This window comes from Pezoporus wallicus, unplaced genomic scaffold, assembly GCF_028554395.1.
Source record: "Pezoporus wallicus isolate ANWC-B61680 ecotype Strahan unplaced genomic scaffold, APGP_CSIRO_Pwel_v1 contig_8476, whole genome shotgun sequence".
Taxonomy (NCBI): Eukaryota; Metazoa; Chordata; class Aves; order Psittaciformes; family Psittacidae; genus Pezoporus; species Pezoporus wallicus.
Genome location: NW_026641139.1, coordinates 305,012 through 324,063, shown reverse-complemented (window position 1 = coordinate 324,063; position 19,052 = coordinate 305,012). Strand labels below are relative to the sequence as shown.

General features: G+C 52.2%; 2 protein-coding genes across 2 annotated transcripts; one reads left to right on the top strand and one right to left on the bottom strand.

Moving 5' to 3' along the window:
• Nucleotides 1–4,459: 4,459 nt before the first annotated feature.
• On the top strand, nt 4,460–9,086 carry DUOXA2 (dual oxidase maturation factor 2). Its single transcript, XM_057422127.1, has 6 exons — nt 4,460–4,621; nt 4,753–4,810; nt 6,643–6,777; nt 6,942–7,155; nt 8,250–8,464; nt 8,890–9,086. The coding sequence occupies exons 1-6, from the start codon at nt 4,475–4,477 to the stop codon at nt 9,015–9,017; spliced, it is 897 nt and encodes a 298-aa protein (XP_057278110.1). The 5' UTR covers nt 4,460–4,474; the 3' UTR covers nt 9,018–9,086.
• Nucleotides 9,087–13,268: 4,182 nt separating this feature from the next.
• On the bottom strand, nt 13,269–18,764 carry DUOXA1 (dual oxidase maturation factor 1). Its single transcript, XM_057422126.1, has 6 exons — nt 18,583–18,764; nt 17,634–17,691; nt 16,928–17,062; nt 16,562–16,775; nt 15,087–15,301; nt 13,269–13,561 (listed from the first exon to the last, which is right to left on the bottom strand). The coding sequence occupies exons 1-6, from the start codon at nt 18,727–18,729 to the stop codon at nt 13,350–13,352; spliced, it is 981 nt and encodes a 326-aa protein (XP_057278109.1). The 5' UTR covers nt 18,730–18,764; the 3' UTR covers nt 13,269–13,349.
• Between the last annotated feature and the right edge of the window lie 288 nt (nt 18,765–19,052).

The window sequence follows — 19,052 nt, the reverse complement described above, 5'->3', positions numbered from 1 at the left end:
TCCTGGTCACCCAGTGCCACCCCTGCCCTCCTGGAACATGCTCCTGTGCAAAGGGACAGCGAGCTCTTCCACCCCACAGCCCTCTGCCTAGCATGGTCTTGTGGATGTGAGATTTGGGTTGAGCAGCTGGTGGGAACCAGAGGCTCCATGAGCCCCATCTCATAGGAGGAACACTGGAGTCTGGCCAGCAGGTGAAGCATGAAGATGCCCAGGACCTCTGCCAGAAGTGGCAGAGCCCAGTAACCATCACCACATGGGATTCTCCTGCCAGAAAGCTTTCCCCATGGAAACAGCCTGCCAAAACTGATGTAGAGGCCTGTTTGGCAGGAGATACCCTGAGCAACCTGCAGCAATTGTGGTTTGCTTGTGCACAGAGGTCCACACGACCATCACAGTGTATTAAGGGAGTCTCCATAGACACAGCTGTATTTATCTCCTGATGACTCAAAATCCCCATCGAGAGGAGAAGCCTGAAGGTGCGATGGAAGATTTACCAGAGTCATTCAGGAAACATGAGGCAAAGCCAAGGCTCAAAGCACATCACCACAGCCACAGCGGAGCATACCTCTGCCTTCCCCTTAGGTCTTCTTGCAGGGCTCCAGCAGCAAATGTGTTTTAAAATTCCTTCTGCCACTAAGCAAACTTCCCATTCCCTCATATGGGGGGATTGTTCTTGACCCCAACCATGAGACCACATGCCAGTTCTAATGAACTTTTCGTATCTCCATGGTCCACTTATTGCCTAGTCGATCCAAGACTGTGGGGAGGTCTTTGGAGGCTTTCCAACCTTGACCGTGGCTAATGTGATACAGTGACAGTAGTGGTCTTGCTCCAAGCAGCAGGTTGGGCCACAGACTATTGAAGGCCTTTCCCAACAACACGGAACTTCTCTTCCATGCCTCTACGCTGCCTTTATGTCTTCCTACAAGTTACTGGGCACATCAGCAGTTGGCCTTTTCCAACAAAACCTCAAGAACCATTTTCCTTCCCCAGGAGCAGCTCTCCCTGTCAGAACTTGGTTCGTAAGGGCCTAAGGGGACATTGACACCATGTCTCCCGTGCCTATCAAGCCTTCTCCAGCAATTGCTAGGACCATCCAGACAGGCAGGGCTGAGTCACAGCAGCCCTTACAGAATGCGCTCAATAGGAGGAGCATGCAGGTCTGAGCTAGGGGACCTCATGCCCAAGGAGGATGGGTATGAGTGGCACTCAGCTGTCGCACAGGCTCCTTTCCCATGCTTCAGGTGAGAGTTCCAGCTTCACATGCTCCTGTGCTGCTCCGTGTGCTGTGCCATGCAGACAGGGATATGCACAGTCTCAACCCACTGTCCTGTGGCCCCTCTCTTTCACATGCAGGGATGTGGGTGGTTCCATCGCACCCTGCAGTGACTCAGACACCCCCAGTCCTCCATGCAACCAGAGACACGAGTGTTCCATGCCCATGTGTGCCCCAAGCAGGCAGGGACACCAGCTGGCCCTGGCCCCTTGGTCCCCCATGTAGATGGGAACACGTCCCCCCATCTCATCCTGTGCCTTGTACCCAAGCAGATGGGGACACCGGTAGCACAGGACTCTGGTTCCTGTTCCCATCATGATCCCATCCCACCCTGTCCATCCCACAGCAAACAAACGCGCGGCCCGATCCCTTCCACCGCCGCACTTAGGGCCCCGTTCCCAGCTTGTGTCCCAAGACGGGTGTAGCACGGACCCCTGCCCCCTCCACTGGCGACAACGCGCGCAGCCCAACCCCGCCGCAGGCAGCCCCGTGTGTAGCCCCAGCTCCCAGCTCCCTGCCGGAGGGAAGCGGGACACGCGTGGCCGCGGTCCCCCAGACCCACCCGCTGCGCACGCAAGCGGGGACCCGCGCGGCCGCTGCGCTCACCGATGCGGCGGTGCGGAGGGGCCGTGCGGTGGTGCTGCAGTGTGGGGCCGTTCAGCGGTGCAGGGGGGCTGCGCGATGGGGCTGTGCGACGGGGCGGGCCCGCCAGGATTTACATAGGGCTCCGCACCCACCGCCGCCTATAAGAGCGCTGGACGGGACGGTGCCGACTGAGCCCCGCTGCTGCCGCTGCCACCGCCAGCAGGTAAGTAAGTAAGTAAGTAAGCAAGCAAGCAAGCAAGCAATCAAGCAGGTAGGGTAGGTAAGTAGGTACATAGGGATAGATAGATGATAGCTAGCTAGATAGCTAGATAGATATGTAGGTAGAAAACCAGATAGGAAGTTAGGTAGGTAGGAAGGTGGGTAGGTAGGAACGTAGGAAGGTGGGTAGGTAGGAAGGTAGGTAGGAAGGAAGGTGGGTAGGTAGGAAGGAAGGTGGGTAGACAGAAAGAAAGGGCTGCTGCCCCCAACACTGTCCTGCCTGTGCTCCACTGCTCACCCACTCCTGAGGAAAGCAGACCACGGATGCTGCCCACCTGGCTGGAGGGGTGCCAGGCAAGGGTGGGAGGAGAGGGTACATCCCCACCTTGAGTTGACCTGGCTGCTTTTCCTATCCCGATTTGACCTTCTCACAGGAGCAGGAAAATGCAGGGAAATCCACTCCCTCCCTTCCCCCCCGCTGCCTCATCCCTAAATTCTAGCTCTGATCATTTAGTTTCCATGGGATTTCCCTTTTTCAATTGAAAATACCTATCTGCAGCCCTGAGCAACCCATCCAGGACTGCTGTTGCAAGGAGGTTTTGGCTGGGCACTTCCAAAAGATCATTTCCAGTTTGGTTCATTCTGGGGCAGGAAAATAGGGTTTCTGTAAGGAGAAACTTCCTGCCTCCTTTCCTTTCTCTCCTGCCAGTCCAGGATATTTTAAACAAAAGGGAAGTTGTCCATTTCTGCTAAAATACTCATCCTTCCTTCAAGATGTCTCTAGTCTTTTCCCTCTCCATCCCTGCAAGAGAAAAAAGCACAGGACTTCTAGGGCCACAGACACGCTTCTGCATGGAGGATGCTTTCCAAGGTGCAACAACTTCACTTTCTCCTGTCCTGAGCTGCAGCCACCAGTTTTCTACTTTAAAGCTGCAAAAATGCCAAGGAGCTGGTCTTCTGTGCAGGCTAATCTAGCAAGAAAGATGGGCAGACAGCAAAGGAAAGGGTTGTTTCCCTGGATATTCTCTATAAAACTGTTCCCAGCAGATGCAGAGTATAGAGGAAATGCCAACATCCCTTGATATTGTTTGAAAGTTAAATTTAGATTTAACAAGGCAACATTTTCCATGTTATGTTCTGGGCTCTCAATTGTTGACCTGTTTAAAGCTGCAGAGTTATGTTTCAGTGAACACAGGCTTGGAAATCAGTCCTGCCCTCATTGCTTCTCATAGGAAATTTGGCCAAAGATATAATAAACCTGATGGAATTCAAGTGATTGAGATTTAACTTGTCTTACATTAAGCCGTTCATTTATTTCTTTTCTTACAGCCACTCAGACAGTGTAATGGGCATGTTTGCTGGGCTCAGAACCTCAGAGGTGGACTTCAGTCTGACAGTATAGTATTGGGAATCAATTCCAGTCTTGCTTGCCAGGTAATCAGAGCAGGTATGGCACTTGAAAGCTGCCTTTCTCTCGGCCTGGCTTTCCAGGGAAATAGCCCGAAACAGATACAGCAAAATGGCCCAGAACAAGATTTGTAAATAGACATGACATCTTTGCTAGTCCAGAGAAGAGAGTAAATAAAAGGTCAGGTCCAGACTGGTTGTGAGCCAGTCTCAAACTGATTGCTGTCATGATCTGGGTGACTGAACAGAGAATTATTCTGAAAGCAAATATTGATTTATGCTTTGAAAGCTGCCCAGGTAAATGGTGTTATGATATTTATTGTAATCCCTACCCACTTCTAGGGATTTGGGACCTGCTTTTTTGTGGCTGAATTGCTCTGGGTTGTATCTTACCTAAAATTACAATGAATACTTTTTTCAGAAAATGAGAATTGAATCAACTCCTCCATGCGGGGACAGAATGAAATTGTATTGGGTCATGACTCATATTAGCTTTGGCATTCCCTGACTTTCAACAGTTTCCTGGGGTAGTTACATGCAGAGATGCCATTAAATAAGCAAAGCAAAAGGACTAAGCATGTAATCAGTTTTGGTAGAAAAGATCTAAACCAGAAATGGGGCGAGCTCTGTAACTGCTAGAACTAAAGTGTCAGTGGGAGCACAAAGCTGCCAATGGGAATTACACACTTCATTATCTCTGTTTCCTTTAACCTCCTGATGTTTGTATGTTCCTTGGACCCACACCCCAGCTCTAGGGGTTGCTTCTGGCTCCTTCCCAGATTGTACTTTGCAGCTCCTGGGGAAAAGCCTTGAGGAGAGGGCATGGAAAAGGGGGTGGGGTGTCACATTTCCTTGTCCCTTTGGGGAGTTCTGAGGTGGACCTCAGTTGTTCTAGAACTGAGCCACCACAGGCTCAAGGCAGTGGGCAGGCCAGTGCAGGATGCCCGCTGCCACCGCCTCTCTCCCGCAGGCTCCTGGAGGTGCAGAATGACTCTCCTTAACGGCGTGTACCCCTTCTACCTGCTGCAGAGAAAAGCCTCCATGTTTGATGTCAGCACCATCATAGTGATCGTGGTCTTCCTAACATTTGCTTGCAGCTTCCTGCTCATTATCCCAGGCATCCGCGGACGGGTGGTGCGTGACCCCTCTTCCTGGACATAAGCATCTGCTCCCCCCTTCCTGGGTGCTGGGACTCTCCTGTCTGGTTTGGGGTGAGCCGGGGCTGTTCCTTCCTGCCTGATGTCCTATGTCCTGTGTCCCCTCAGAGGCTGTACTGGACTCTCCGGGTTCTCTTCAGCCTCATCATGGGAGTGGTGATCGTCTGTAAGTGCTGCTCATCCCACGGGGGGTGGGCTTGGGGCAGGAATAAACCCTGGGCAGGGTCTGTGCCTGGGATATGCGGGCTGGTGGTCACAGCTAAGGCTGGTTGCAGGGGCTACCCTACACCTACCCTGCAAAGCTGTCACACAGCTTCCCCAAAGGGCTTCCCCATCCCTGGCACCTGGAGGTGCTGTGGTCACTCCTGAATTGAGAGGGAGCTTTGTTGGCTGTAACTTCACCACGGAGGTGGAACAGCCCCAGCTCTGGTGGGCTGCACAGCCCCATGTTCCTCTGGCCATACAAGCTGAGTGAGCACGGCTGAGCAGCTCAGAGTGTGGCCAGCTATGCTTGGAGGCTGAGAGGATCCTTGTGATGTGAAGAGAGCAGGTTGAAATAAAACACAGGTGGGGGGGGGGGGGGGTTGGGGGGGGGGGGGGGGGGGGGGAGCAGTAAAGGACCATCCACAGAGCAAGGCAGGAGGGAGGAGATGGAGGAGATGATTTGATTTAGTATAAACCAGGAAATCTCTTGTAATAAATGGCACTGGTGGTGGAAACCAGGCTGTGGGATTTCCGACTCAGGGCATGTAAGTGGAAGATGTGCTACGGAGACAGAAGGTGCCAGGCAGGGAAAGCAACCAGCCCTGGCCCTAAACCAAAGAAATTCTGCTGTGAAGGACAAGGCAGATCATAAGACTGCTTGGTGAGGGATCACGAAGTACAACCTAAATGATGCAGCCCTGGTATGACCAGGCAACAGAAGTAGATAGAAGTGTGACCAGCCGTGGGACTCGGCCAGGTGACACATGGTCCAGCACGCGGTGCTCTCCATCCACTGAGGGATGTCCATGTGCTGGGAGATGCCACCAGAGCCACCCAGGAACGTGGTGCCAGGCTGGAAACGGCAGAGTTTGGAGATCAGGGCTTGCTCCACACCTTTAGGCAGCCCAGCCCTGGAGAACCCTCCAGCACCACTCCTGTTACAAGGATGCAGCCAGTAGCTGCTTGGGCACACAGGAGGAATTCATTGTTTTAAAGCTGGCGTCCAGGTTTCTGTTTGGCAGCAGCAGGGCATGCTCAACCCTGCAGCTAGAAAATTTTCCTGCAGAGCTGCTACTGGATCAGTGCCCCCATAAGTTGATTCAGCACCTGAGCTCACTTTTGGGTAGGTTTTCTTGTTCAGCCTGAGTTTAAATCATTGCCTTCACTTTCAGTTCTTTTCAGTGCTGGAAAATGAAGCCCACTGCAAAGTGAGAGTGTTTCTGGAAAGGGTATTTTGTGACAAAACATCTATACCTGAAATGCTCCAAACTTTCCTTGTTCCCCAGCTGAAATGGCTGTCAGAGCTGTGACGCCACTCACCACCCCCTCGCCCCCTCCGTTTGACAGGGATCTTCTCACTATTCACTCGTAGTGCAATCAGACAGCTTAATACTTGGAACGAAACTCACCTGTTCCCAAGGCTGAGCAACGGGCTCGTTTCAGAGGCCTGTCCCAGGGACTGCGGTGCTCATCGTGGTGGGGAGCTTGCAGGGAAGTCCTGGAGAGGATGTCCAAGGAGGAATCAGGTCACGGGGTTCGTCCCTGGGGATCTGAGCTCTCCCGCTCCCGGATGGAGGGAGTGGATGATCAGCAAGGGAAGGACAGGAGCTCTGCCAGGGCGTGGGAGCTGGTTGAGGCACGTCCTGGCGGCCGAGTCAGCAATCCTGCCCTCCTCACCCTCCCTTGCAGTGCGGCGGTGGGAACACTGTTTCTGCTCCTTGATGATTCCCCCCTGAGGCACGGCAAAGCCCGAGACCAGCCCCGCTTTAACCCCAGCTTTGCTCTTCCTGGCAGCTGTGCAGTTCACGGGAGACTGGGAGACCGGCTGGGTGAGGGCAAACACCTCCTACAAGTCCTTCAGCCCAGCGCTGGTGAGCGCGGACATCGGGCTGGGCATTGGCCTGGTGGGGGTGAACATCTCTCTCAGGGGTGAGTCTGATGTCTCCATCTGCAGCTCTGATGGCCCCAGGAGGTCTGGGCGCCCTTGGTCTGCAGGCTTCTGAGTCCTGCTGTCCCTGGGGTGCCCGTGCTCCTGACTGGCAGCACCCTGGATGCTGGGACACAGCAGGACCTTGCTCTTCTCCCTCCATCAGGAAACCCGGTGAAACAGGTCAATGAGACCATCAACTACAATGAGCACTTTCCCTGGAGCTTCAATGCAGACTATGACCAGAGCTACAGCCAAGGACTGGAGAGGGGGCTGCCCAGACCCATCCTCTACGTGGCGGAGAAGTTCACTACACGAAGCCCCTGCAGCATGCAGAGGCAGTACCGCATCTCCAGCCACTACGCATCGGCCACTCTCTGGTGAGCCTTCCTCCCCTGGAGCAGGCAGGGGAAATTCAAGGATGTGGGAAGGGCTTTGCTGCCTTGTCCCTAGGCCTCTGAGATGGACGATTTCACACTGGCAGGAGGAATGCTATGGGCAGGGAGGGACCTCTGCGAGGTTTGTTGTCAAACCAGTGACACTGTGGGCACCTTGGGGTGAGCAGATAGGAGGTCCTGGTTCTCTCTGCTGGTCAGCTCCATGACAGCTGGGCACAGAAGAGAGGAATGTGGTGTAGATCCTTGCCATGATGCAGTGATGACAGCAGGGGTCCATCCCCATGGATGCAATCGGAGCTGCTGTCCTCAGTGGCCATGGGGTCAGGAGTATGAGCAGAACTCTCCCATTCCCATCTGTGAGGGTATGTGATATCTGGGAGTGGGACCAATGAGGAACAGCTGATAATGCTGTTATTTTGGGGCCAATCTCAACTCCTCAGGAGGAACTGCTGAGCAGCAACATGATTCTGCTCACTTGGGCTGAGGGAGAGCTGGTCCACAGGTCTAGGAGATGGTCCCCTCTACCATAGGGGTACTTGTAGTGCCGTTCCCCCTCCTCTGGGTTTGACAGCAGGGATGAGGAAGCTAGGAAAGGGGCCTGGCAATGCCATGGAGCAAGAGCTCCTGGCCCATAGCTGAAGGCTTCCCCTGTCACCCAGCCCTTCAGCCAAGTCCAGAGCTGCTGCAAATGTCTTGTGCCTGCTTCTGCAATCATCCCAGACTGGTGAGCTACTCTCTATGGTCTGCAGTGCCCCACACATGGAAGGACAGGGAGCTGAGATGGTCTAGATACCCTCAGTGGGCTACTGTGGCCTCTCTGGGGCTGGCATAGTCTCTGAGCTGAGCAATGGGAAGAAATCCTTGCTTCTGACTGCTGGATGTAGCAGCATGAGCATTGCACATCTGCTTGCTCAGCCTGAGAGGCTCAAGATCACTGCAGCGTGCCACAGAGCTTCTGGGCCTCATACAGTGCAACCAGGAGCCCAGATTCCTCCTCCGGCATGGAAATCTTCACACAGAGCATCCTAGCGAGTGGCACTTGCACAACTAATGCACTGGTCTTCTCTTATCTCCAGGGTGGCCTTTTGCACTTGGCTCATCTCCAACATGCTCTTTTCTATGCCTGTCCTAGTCTATGGAGGCTACATGCTCCTCGTTACAGGGGCCTTCATGATCTTTTCGCTGCTGTCATTCTCCACTGTGGGAAACTCCACGATGTGCCTGATCCAGTTTGGAGCTGCAACCCTGCACACAGGCTATGGAGGATCCTTCTGGATCACACTGGTGATTGGTAAGGACAGCAAGCTACATCAGCGCACAGCACCTTGTCTCTGGGTGTGCCAGAGTCCCAGTGCTTTCACTCCAGTAATGGAGGTGAGCGAGTTTGGGGATTGCAGCCCACCAGAGCCCCAGCCTGGGCCTTGGCAAAACAGATCCTGGCAGAGATGGGGACAGGGCTGGCAGCTGGGGGAACACCATCCCCATCGCAAGAGCGGTGGAGGGAGTTTTAGTCCCTGAGGTGCAGTAAAAAAAAGATGAGCATCACTTGCTTGGGTTTTAAGATACTCAGCATAGCAGCTGAAGCTACCTCATGCAGTAGAAGGCCATCTTCCATAGGAGAAGGCGTTGTCCCCTGGCAGGGGAGCATCAAAGGAGGGCTACAGGGGGGAGTGTGCTGGGGTTGACAGGAATGTTCTTAGAGAGCGTGTCTTCCAGGCTTGCTCTGTTTTGTGGCTGGGATCAGTGTTGTCACACTGCACTACTGCAACTTGGACCTCCTGAAAACTTTCTTTGATCTCCATGAGGACAAAGCAGAAGAGTTCCAAGAGATGACTGAAGCATAGATCAACTTTCATTTTGCGAACTGAGGACTATCTCCTTCTCAGCCCTCCAAACTCAACCCTAACATCATCTAGAAGAACATTTTTTCACTCATTCCCTGAAGTGGACCTGAAAGGACAGAGCACGAACACTTCTTGATGTCCCCAGAGACCCATTTTTCCATCCAACTGCCTTTGAAGAATGCATGGATCTGTGTTGGGATGGGTACTTGCTAAGAAGTGCCTTTGCAGACTGTGACTCCCTGACCATGCCCTCTGGAAAGGGCAGGCTTTGCAGGGAGCCAGCAGGCTGCCATTGGGGCAGCTCCCAGCTCCGGTGGCTCGAGCTGCACACTCATCTGGGGATCTCTGTTCTAACAGAAATGCCCTTCCTGGTCCATCCCTGGCACCCCTTTGTGCAGTGATGCTCTGATGGGCAGTTCTCACCCCAGAAACTGAGCTCACTGGTGCTTACGGGGAGCACCTGCAATTCAAAAAGCTGGTGATTAAATCCTCTCATTTCTTTCCCAAGCACTGACACTTAGTGTAGACCTTCAGGCCTACCCAGGAAGGCCAGGCAAAGACCTAAAGGCCATAAGGCTGGATGCTGCACGAGCTAGAATAAAACAAACGCTCCAGAAGTAAAGACTGAGTGAACATGCCATGGAGTTTGCCCATGAGGAATGAGGTGATGTGGTTATTTTCAGTTTCCAACTTGGGCTTTCTTAGGTAACACTTGTAGTCTAGTGTGGGCCAAAAAGATGTGACAGGAAAGGAAGGAGACGGAAGACACTGCCCCTGTGCAACTGGAGCGCACTTGAGCCGGCTGGGCTCACCACAAAATGTAAGACAAGGCCAGGAGTCAAACCCAACCAAGGGGAGAAATGAAGTGCATCAAGGTGCTTTATTAGAAACAGAAGATGGGGTCCTAGCCCACCTGCCTGATGAAGTCTCCATGGCTGGTACAAAGATCTCCATATCTGAATGCTGGAGACCTGGGCCACTTCAGTCCAATTAATTGTAAAGGACCTGATTGCAGTACTTTGACTCTTTTCTTTCTGAGAAAAGACCATCACTGTTAAGCTACTTATTTCTTTCACGTGCCATTTGTGTTGCACTAATGTGATTTCTTATGGGCATGAGTTATTATTTTCAATTAAACTTCATTAAAAACCCACTCCTTTGGAATACTTTGGGCATTCTGGGAGGCTGGTTTCTCAAGTGGGGTTGTGAGGCTTGGCTCATCCTAAGTCCCCCTCAGACACATCCCTCCCATGGGGGAAGCTGCCCTGGCAGAGGTATCCCCAAGGAAGGATGAGGCTCGTTGAAGCCCTTAAGGTAAAACCCTTGTATTGGGGAGCAGTGCACTGTAGGATGTAGGAGAGTTTCAAAAGGACTTTAACTAGTCTAGTAGCAGGACAGAAGCTGTAAGATTAAACCAACAAAATTCCCTCGGGAAAAGGAGGATCCTTTCTCGAGTCTTTCTTGCATCCAAAAGCAAGCCATGTACAGAGGCATTGTGGGGAGATGCTACAACCAACCACAAGTTATTGGGGCTGGTGTGGGACAGATCCTGTCACCTGAGAGCACAGGAGGCTGGGAGGCCCGCTCTTTCTGCCACTGCATCTGGGACTCTCCAACCTCACCTCCTGCTTTTAGAAATGATTCCCCCCAGTAGCATCCTCACCAGAGGAAAAGCTTTGTCCTGTTGCATCAGACATACAGGGCCCTGAATCCAAATCAACAGAACAAACAAAATTCAATCTGTTTGAAGCACAGAGACATCAGACTTCTGTGTGCCTTGCCCACTTCCTAGCAAACACAGGACAGCTGGGATTTCTGCAGCACGGCTTGCATGGGGCCAACCGAGCAGAGGCAATGACATGAGGGGGGATGCAGAGACCCCTTTACACATTGTGTCTTGTGAAGAACAGGGGGTCACAGAATCACAGAATCCCAGGGTCGTTTGGGTTGGATGGGACCTTAAAGCTCACCCAGTTTGAACCCCTGCCATGGGCAGGGACACCTTCCACTAGAGCAGCTTGCTCCAAGCCCCATCCAGCCTGCCCTTAAACACTGCCAGGACAACAGGGGCTGGCTTTGTCATGGGGCTGGCAACCCGCCTGTTGAAGACTTCTTTCCTTGTCACCACAGGGAGGAGCACACATGACGGCCATTGCTCAGGGATGATTATGTTCCTCACTACATGCTGTCATAGTAACTTCTTCACATGCACCATAAGAGCTGTGGCTGTGCGGCTCCTGTGTTATGTTGCTGCAGGTCCTAGCTCCTCCATCCACCTCAGCTCCAGGCTCAGTGTCCTGGCTGGACTGAGCTTTTCTTGGATAAGAAGATATAAAATAATTGACATTAAATCCCTGTCTCTTGGTCCAGGCTGCTTCTGGCCGCACAGTGTGCAGGGAATCTGGAGTCCAACCAGACAGTCAGTGCCAGCAGTGGAGCAAACTCAGAAATTACAGCCTGGGGCTCTGCAAGGGTGGTGGTCCCCACTCCTGGAGGCACTCATTGCACCAGGGCATGCAGAGCTGCCAGCTCCCCTGCTCCAGGCTTGGATGCCAGGGGAACATGTCAGGAAAGGCAGAAGTTTATGAGGACTGAATTTCAGTTCAATTAAGTGTTCAAGGCAATTCAGGCAGTGTTCAAGGCCAGGTTGGACAGAGCCTTGGGTGACATGGTCTAGTGTGAGGTGTCCCTGCCCATGGCAGGGGCTTGGAACTGGATGATCTTAAGGTCCTTTCCAACCCAAACCATTCTATGGTTCTATGAAATAAAAGGGGTTGGTTGCACCTTGATCTAGTCCATCTGCAGGCTGAAGCATCACCTCATAGATGCCATTGGGAACATCCAAGTTGTTCAGTTCCAACCTATTCTTAAATGCTTGTTGAGTCCTGTAGGTCCTCTAGGTTGAATGCTCTTCCATCTAGAATGGGATAGGGCAGGATGCCATATCTGAGCACACCGTGCCTCACTGTGGTCCCTCTGCAAACTTCTCTGCTGAGCTGGGTATTGCTCCCATCAAGCCTTCCACCTGCCCAGGGTCATTCCAGGAGCTAAAGCCTTCCTATATAGCCCCTGTTTGTTTTCCTGGGGGTGCTCTGTTACCCTATTTACTGTGTGTTGACTTGCCTGTATTGCACTGTGCCTACTAGCCATGGTCAGATACCCCATATGGGACCAAAACTCGCCTCTGCCTTTGCCTTGGCCTTCTTTCCTTCCCTATGGCTGCCATGTCACAGTAACAGAGCATCCTCAGCCAGCCACCCCTCAGAGGGACACCTCTGTCAACAGACAAGAGAAAGGCCAGGTTCAATTTTTTTATTGAGATAGATAGAGGGGAGAATAAGTGAGCAAACACCAAACAAACAAAAATGTTGCAAAACCTGCACAGAGTTAAAGGGCTGCAAACCTGAAACATTCTTCCTCCCATCCCTCCCAGGCTGGGTGTGATGCTCACCTCTTGTTAAGCGATTACAGCCACTCCTGGGGCACCACAGCACTTCCATTCCCATCTCCTCCTCTCCTTCCCTCCCACCAAAATCTTTTCCTCTGTTCGGAGGGTTACGAGAGCACCAACAACTCACAGGCTGCTCACAGGCTGGTGGCTGAGGTTTAGGGTGTTTATAAGCACTGTAAGAAGCAGGAGCCAATCAATCAACTCCCTGACTGTGCCATTTCCAGCCCAGTGTACAGCCCAGCACATCTTGGACTTGCATCGAACTTGAGCTGTGGGGTGTCAGTATGGGACTGAAATCCACGAGTCCTCCAAGGTCTGGTGCCTCCAGTATTGTAAGAAATTGTGGGCCTCCTTGCCAAATTGCTCTCCAACCAAGACCAGGTACAGGGCATCCTGGAGAGCACAGCTCCCCTCACTCTTCCTGGCCACTGCTGGAAAGACCATCCCTGAGCAGAGGGGACTTCTTGGGGACCTTCAGGGTGGGGATGCTGTTGCAGGGGCTCTACTCCTTTCATTCATATCTATTCATCTGCAGCTATTTGGTTTCTCCCGTTTGCTCTTGTTCAGTGTCTGCTTTAGGACTCTTAAGGTTTGTTGGGGATGGACTAAGGGGAAGGGCAGTAGCCCAGTGCCTGTAACTGGACAATCAGGGATGGGGCATGGATTGTCTCTACCCCAAAACCTCTTCCAGCTGCTGGTGAGTAAAACAACAAAACATTGAAAAAAAATAAAGAAAAAAGAGAGGGCAAGTTGCCATATTTGAGACCCTTTTCCAGGGTTGGATGTTCTCATTACCGGGCTCTTATGTGTCTTCCCACCCATGCTTCTGGTGTAGTTGGACAGGAGAGTGGATTCAGAAGGGATGTCCTCGGGCTTTGCCCTTACTGCTGGGTGGCTGTCACCTCGCAAAGCTCACTCAGGGAGACCATCAGCATGTCCTGTGCAGAGGAGCTGGGCTCGGCAGGCAGGTAAGGCTTGTCCCACCCCTCCTCTTCTCCCTTTCTCTCGTCCAGGTTAAAGACAAGCTTCAGTTTCTCTGGCTGCACAGAGTTGAAGATGATAACACCCAGCCCCAGCAGCAGGCACAGCAGCCCTGCAATACACAGCATGGGGAGACACGTTAGCACCTCTGCCCTGCTGTGTCCCAGCCCCATCCAGATCCAGATCTGGGGTTGGAGGCCGATGGCACATGGCATCAGCCAGGAGGCCAAGGGAAGGTGTTGCTTTCATCTCCACATGAGGACTCTGCCATCAGTCTGGGCACCGCAGCACAAAAGAGAATCATAGAATAGAATGATAGAATCAACTAGGTTGGAAAAAACCTCTAAGATCATCAAGTCCAACCATTACCCCACCACTGCCAAGACCACCACTAACCCATGTCTCTGAAGAAATTATCCCTATTAACAGGTGGAGAAACTAAAGGCAAAGAGAATTACCAAACACGATTCCTCTACAAAATGACCTCAGAATAGTCTGGCCCTACTTAAGTACTAATCAATGCATAGACCTGAATCTTATGTGTCCTAGTGATTGGTTTTACACAGCTACCAGATAACTTGGAAGTTACTTTGACAAAGTTCCTTCTTTATCTGAAAGGGCTGAGATTATAACAGACATTTCAGTGTCTGTCAGACTGTACTGCTCTGCTCCCTCTGGCATTTCCATGGATTTTCTGGTTCGATATATGACACTAGACAATATAATTATTTTCTTCACAGTTCCTTGAAAAGAAGAGTTATTTCTTTATCTAGCTCTATTGTTTCTCCATCATTTATTCTTTGGATGCAGCCTATCTGGCTTCAAAACTTCACAAACTTTCTCAATTTCTATTTCAGTACTTCTAGCAGAAGACTCAGTAAGAATCTCGTGATTAGGGTCTGATATAAAGTTCCAAGTGCTTCTGATGGGATCTAGATGTTATGCCTTCATGAGAGGTACCAAAAAAGTCAATGAACTTGGCAAATGACTGAGAGAGTTGGGTCTGGAGCTCAGCAGGTATGGGGAAAGGCTTGAGGAGCTGGGTTTGTTTAGCCTGAAAAAGAGGAACCTTGAAGGGGATGTAATTGCCACCTTCTGCTACTGACAAAGGGCCACTCCTCTTCTCGGAGGCGCACAGTTGTAACATGGGAAATTCCACTTTGAGAAAAGGAAACATGCCCATGAGTGGGACCATGTGGGGCAGGTCCTGAGAGGCAGAGGGGGTCTCTAGCCATGTGGACAAGCACCATCAGACTGAACAAGGCTGATATGGCTTTACGGTTAGCACTGCTCTGGGCAAGGGCTGGGAGAGAGACCCTCAAGGGTGCTTCCAGGCCAGGTCTTTCCCTGACTCTGAGCTCTGACTTTCACAGCACCCCATTGGGCACACCTCCATGCAGATAACTTTGGCCATTAGGGTGTCGTGGCTGCTCAGCTCTTTTTCTCCCAGTCTTGATGTTGTTATGATGAATTCGTGTATTCCATTGGAAAAAAAAATCAAAATCAAAACAAAATAAAACACAATTTTTTTCAATCAGCCATGGAGACAGAAGGGATGAGGTGCTGCTGAAGCATCACTGAGCATCATTGCTGCAGGGATGGAGAATAAAAACCCCAGGAGCAAGCTGAGCACTCACCTGTCGCTAATGTCAGCCAAAAGGATCCTCCATAGTCTGTTTTCAAGGCAGCTGTGCCAAACCGGATGGGGCACTTAGCGGTGCTCCGTGCAGTGAAGAAGAAGAGCAGTGAGAAGAGCATCAGTGCGGCAGTGAGCAGAAGCATGTAGCCACCATAGAGCAGGATGGGCATGGAGAACAACAGGATGGAAACGAGCCATGTGCAAAAGGCCATCCTGAAAAAGGACCACAAAACCGAGCAGAAGGTGTCATGCTTGGAGCCTCTTCTGAGGGTCTCCTCTCCACGTCCTAATGGAAAGATACTGCCCTAGGAAACCTGCTCTAGCTGGTCCCACTTGAGCAAGTAGGCTGGACGGACTGATCTAAGGAGGTCCCTTCCAACCCGAACAATCCCATAATTGCATGAATGGTGGAGATGCAGAACAGATCCCCAGTGCAGGAGAAGGATCTCCATGCCTGGGGACATCCAGTACTGAAGTTCACAAAGCCCTAAGCACATTGATATGGCTTTGACATGAGCCCTGTTTTGGGTAGTGGGGCTGAAGACCTCTAGAGGTCTTTCTTTCTCATTCTCTGACTCTTGTGGTCCTCCACAAGTGGCTGCTCCCAGGCAGTTCTCACCTGTTCAAAGGGAGAATGGCAACAAGGGAGGCCTTAGTTTGGAGAACCACACAAGGAACCATGCCCACATCTGATTCAGCACTTGGAGGGAGCCCAGCTGCCAGCCCTGCCCTGTGCATGGGGTTTGGCTTTAGCTCACTGGGGAGGTGACCCTAACAAATGTTCTGATTCCAAAAATAATAATGAAAAATAAGTTTACATCAACATCCCTGCCTTGAAATGCTCCTTCTCAATGGCAGGAAGGTTTGGGCAGGGCTAGCTGTTTTTCTTGGAAGTAAAAAAGGAGATGTGGCAGGGACCTGGAGCCTATGTCTAGAGGGAGAATTGTAGGACACACTCTCGCCTGCAGTGCCTTTCCCACGACCTCTGAGACACATGTGAATGCTCTGAGACTCCGTGATGACAACACACACAAGAGCTCTCAGCTCAATGCCACAAGACAGCCTCTGAGCACACGCTTGATGGTCTGTCCTGCTCCCCACCAGCAGGTCTCATGCCATCTTTGGGATGTAAGAGGAAATCCCCTCAACCCATCTTACTAAGATTTTGCATCTTCCTTAGGAGGGGACTTTGCACCCTACACAATTGCATCTGCTTTCCTTTAAATGAGGAATAATTTTTCTCCAACTGCAATTTTGCACATCAGGCAAGAGGACACAGAAGAGGACTCTGGGGAGACAGGCAGTGCAGGAAGCATCCCTGATTCTGCAAAATGGTGGGTGACAGAGACCAGCCAAGGATTTGACATGGCCTTACAGGGAAGAGGGTGGCTCTATCAAGCTCCCTGTGCTCTACCTGGTTCTTTCCACCTCCCCAGTGAGCAGATATAGGGCTGACCTCTTGCTCTGAATTACCACAGTGTGAGGGAGGCGTAGTGGCTGGAGATGCGGTACTGCCTGTGCACGCCGCAGGGGCTTTGGGAGGTGAACTTCTCTGCCACGTAGAGGATGGGACGGGGGAGCCCCTTCTCCAGGCCTTCATCATAGCTGTGATCGTAGTCTGCATCGAAGCTCCAGGCAAAGTGCTCGTTGTAGCTGATGGTCTCATTGAGCTGATGCACTGGGTTTCCTGCCAGATAATGAAGACTAAGGACCTTTCTCAGCCTTGGAGGCAGCTCCAAGACTTCCTGGTGTGGGACCTCAAGGGCCCACAGCCCCGTTACCCAGGTGCATGGCTGTCAGACTTGCACCCAATCCTCTCCTGGTGTGAAATGCACTCACCCACCAGTGTGACATTCACCCCCGCCAGGCCAATGTGCAGCCCAATGTCCACGTTTACCAGGGCATGGCTGAAGGACTTGTAGGAGGTGTTTGCTGTCACCCAGCCGGTCTCCCAGTCCTTGGTGAACTGTATGGCTGTGAAAAGTTAGTTATAGTAAGTTATAGTCTGGTGGTGAGACACCTAGTGCTAGAAGCACCTGCAATGATGGCCACCATAGCCTGAACATTATCTACCCCATCCCAAGGAACAGGCCTGGGCTATAAGCCCCAAGGAGCCTTATATGTCCTTCCCCAATATCAACCCAGACCCATGGCCCTGGTATCCCTGCTTGGGTTGGTTTCTCCCCAGACCCAGTGCATTCTGCAGTCCTAGAGGCAATAGGTCTGATGTGTGGGCACTGGCTAGGAACTGGTCCTCATGAAAGCCCCTCCCAGTTTGTCTGGCTCTTGGCAGTTTGTGGTGGGCTTCCAGTGACTGCAAGGGAGGTGGTCTATGCATACTGCAAGCGTTCAGAGACGAGACAGGTGCAGCTCCCACAGTTTGCTGGAGCCAGGTCCCCGGCATATATGGGCATCTGTCTTCCCCATAAACTCATCCTGTGGCTGGAGCTGGTGCTTGGCTGCTCTGTTCACCCTCCCTTGCCTTGCTCCTCATCCCGTGTCCCGAGCATCCCTGAGCTTCCCCCCGCAGGACTCTGGTACTCACTGAGGACCACCGCTCCCACGAAGAGACCCATCACCACCCGCAGGAACCAGAAGAGTCGCTGCAAGGGGTGAACAGGGAGAGGGACAGGTCTCAGTCAGATTGTGCCACAGGGACCTGAGCACCAAGCGTGTCATTTAGGAATGCCAGACAGTGAGAAACAGGCTTGTTCCTCCCCTCGGAATCACTTCACAGGCTCTGCAAGCGGGTGGCATCAGGGACACACGTGGTTGGGGGATCCCTGCCTTTGGGTATGGGAGGCAGCTGGGAGATCCAGGCAGAGAAAGAAGGTCAAAACCAGCCCATTTGGGAAAGTCATGCTGTCCCCTTTACTGCGAAGGAGGATGGAGACACTCCTGTTAATAGTCCTGAGCTGGGATTTCCACACTTCCCCAAACCTCATGTGTTTAGGTGTGCTGGCAGCTGGCCACATCTGGAGACAAAAGCAGTTGCTGTGGGTTCTCAGTGTGTTCCCTGGGGGTAGCCATCTCTCGGCCAGCCTCACTGCTGGGACAAGCATGTGACAAGCATGTAGCATGCAAGAGCCTGTTGGCCACACAGAGCCCCGTGAGCAGTGCTGGGGCACACACAGTGCATATTTCCTTCTTTTACTCAGGTTTTGGGGAAAATGGAGCAAAGTCTTTGAGCCTCACCCTATTTTTCCACTTTTGTGAAGTCACCCAGGCTTGCTCCCAGTGAAATCCAGACAAGTGCAGATCTGGGTGCCTTGTAAATGTTGATTGGATTTTAGTGGCTCTAGTATGGGGGTACATGCTGGGTTGGGGTGGGCTGGAGCTCACCCCCATGGCTTGCTAGAGATCCCAAAGGCCTGGACATGAACCTGTGGGCATGTTTGCTCCCCGAGTCTGTTTTTGTGTCTGGGAAAGAGGAGGCATCTGGGATGCACAGGGCAGGGACCACATGGCTGAGCTCCCCCTGCCCTTTCACTTACCCCCCTGCCCCGGATCCCTGGCAGGATGATGATGAAAGTGGCCAACATGGAGAGGAAGATGGAGACAATGACGGCCCAGGTGGTGTCAAAGGGGAAGCACGGATTGGCACCAGGGTAGAAGGGGAAGGAGCCATTCCATAGCGTCATCCTCCTGCCTGTGCAGGCTGGAAATAGATACCCAGAGGGACATAGGGGAGAAAATCACCTCCTCGCTTCCACCCCACCCAACTTTCTCCACAGACCTGTCTGCTGCCCACTTGCCAGCATGTGCACCCCCAGTGCCTGTTCACATTGCAGTCCTGCATCTGGGCATTCACTCAGGCATCTCCCATGGGACTCCTCCATCTCCCAGGGCTGGGATGGGGAGTACATCCCAGAGTAAAACAGGTTTGAAGCCACTGGGACACATGCTGCAATGCTCAGACTGTCCCCATGATGGGACAAGAATACAAGCACACATTGCTGGGCCT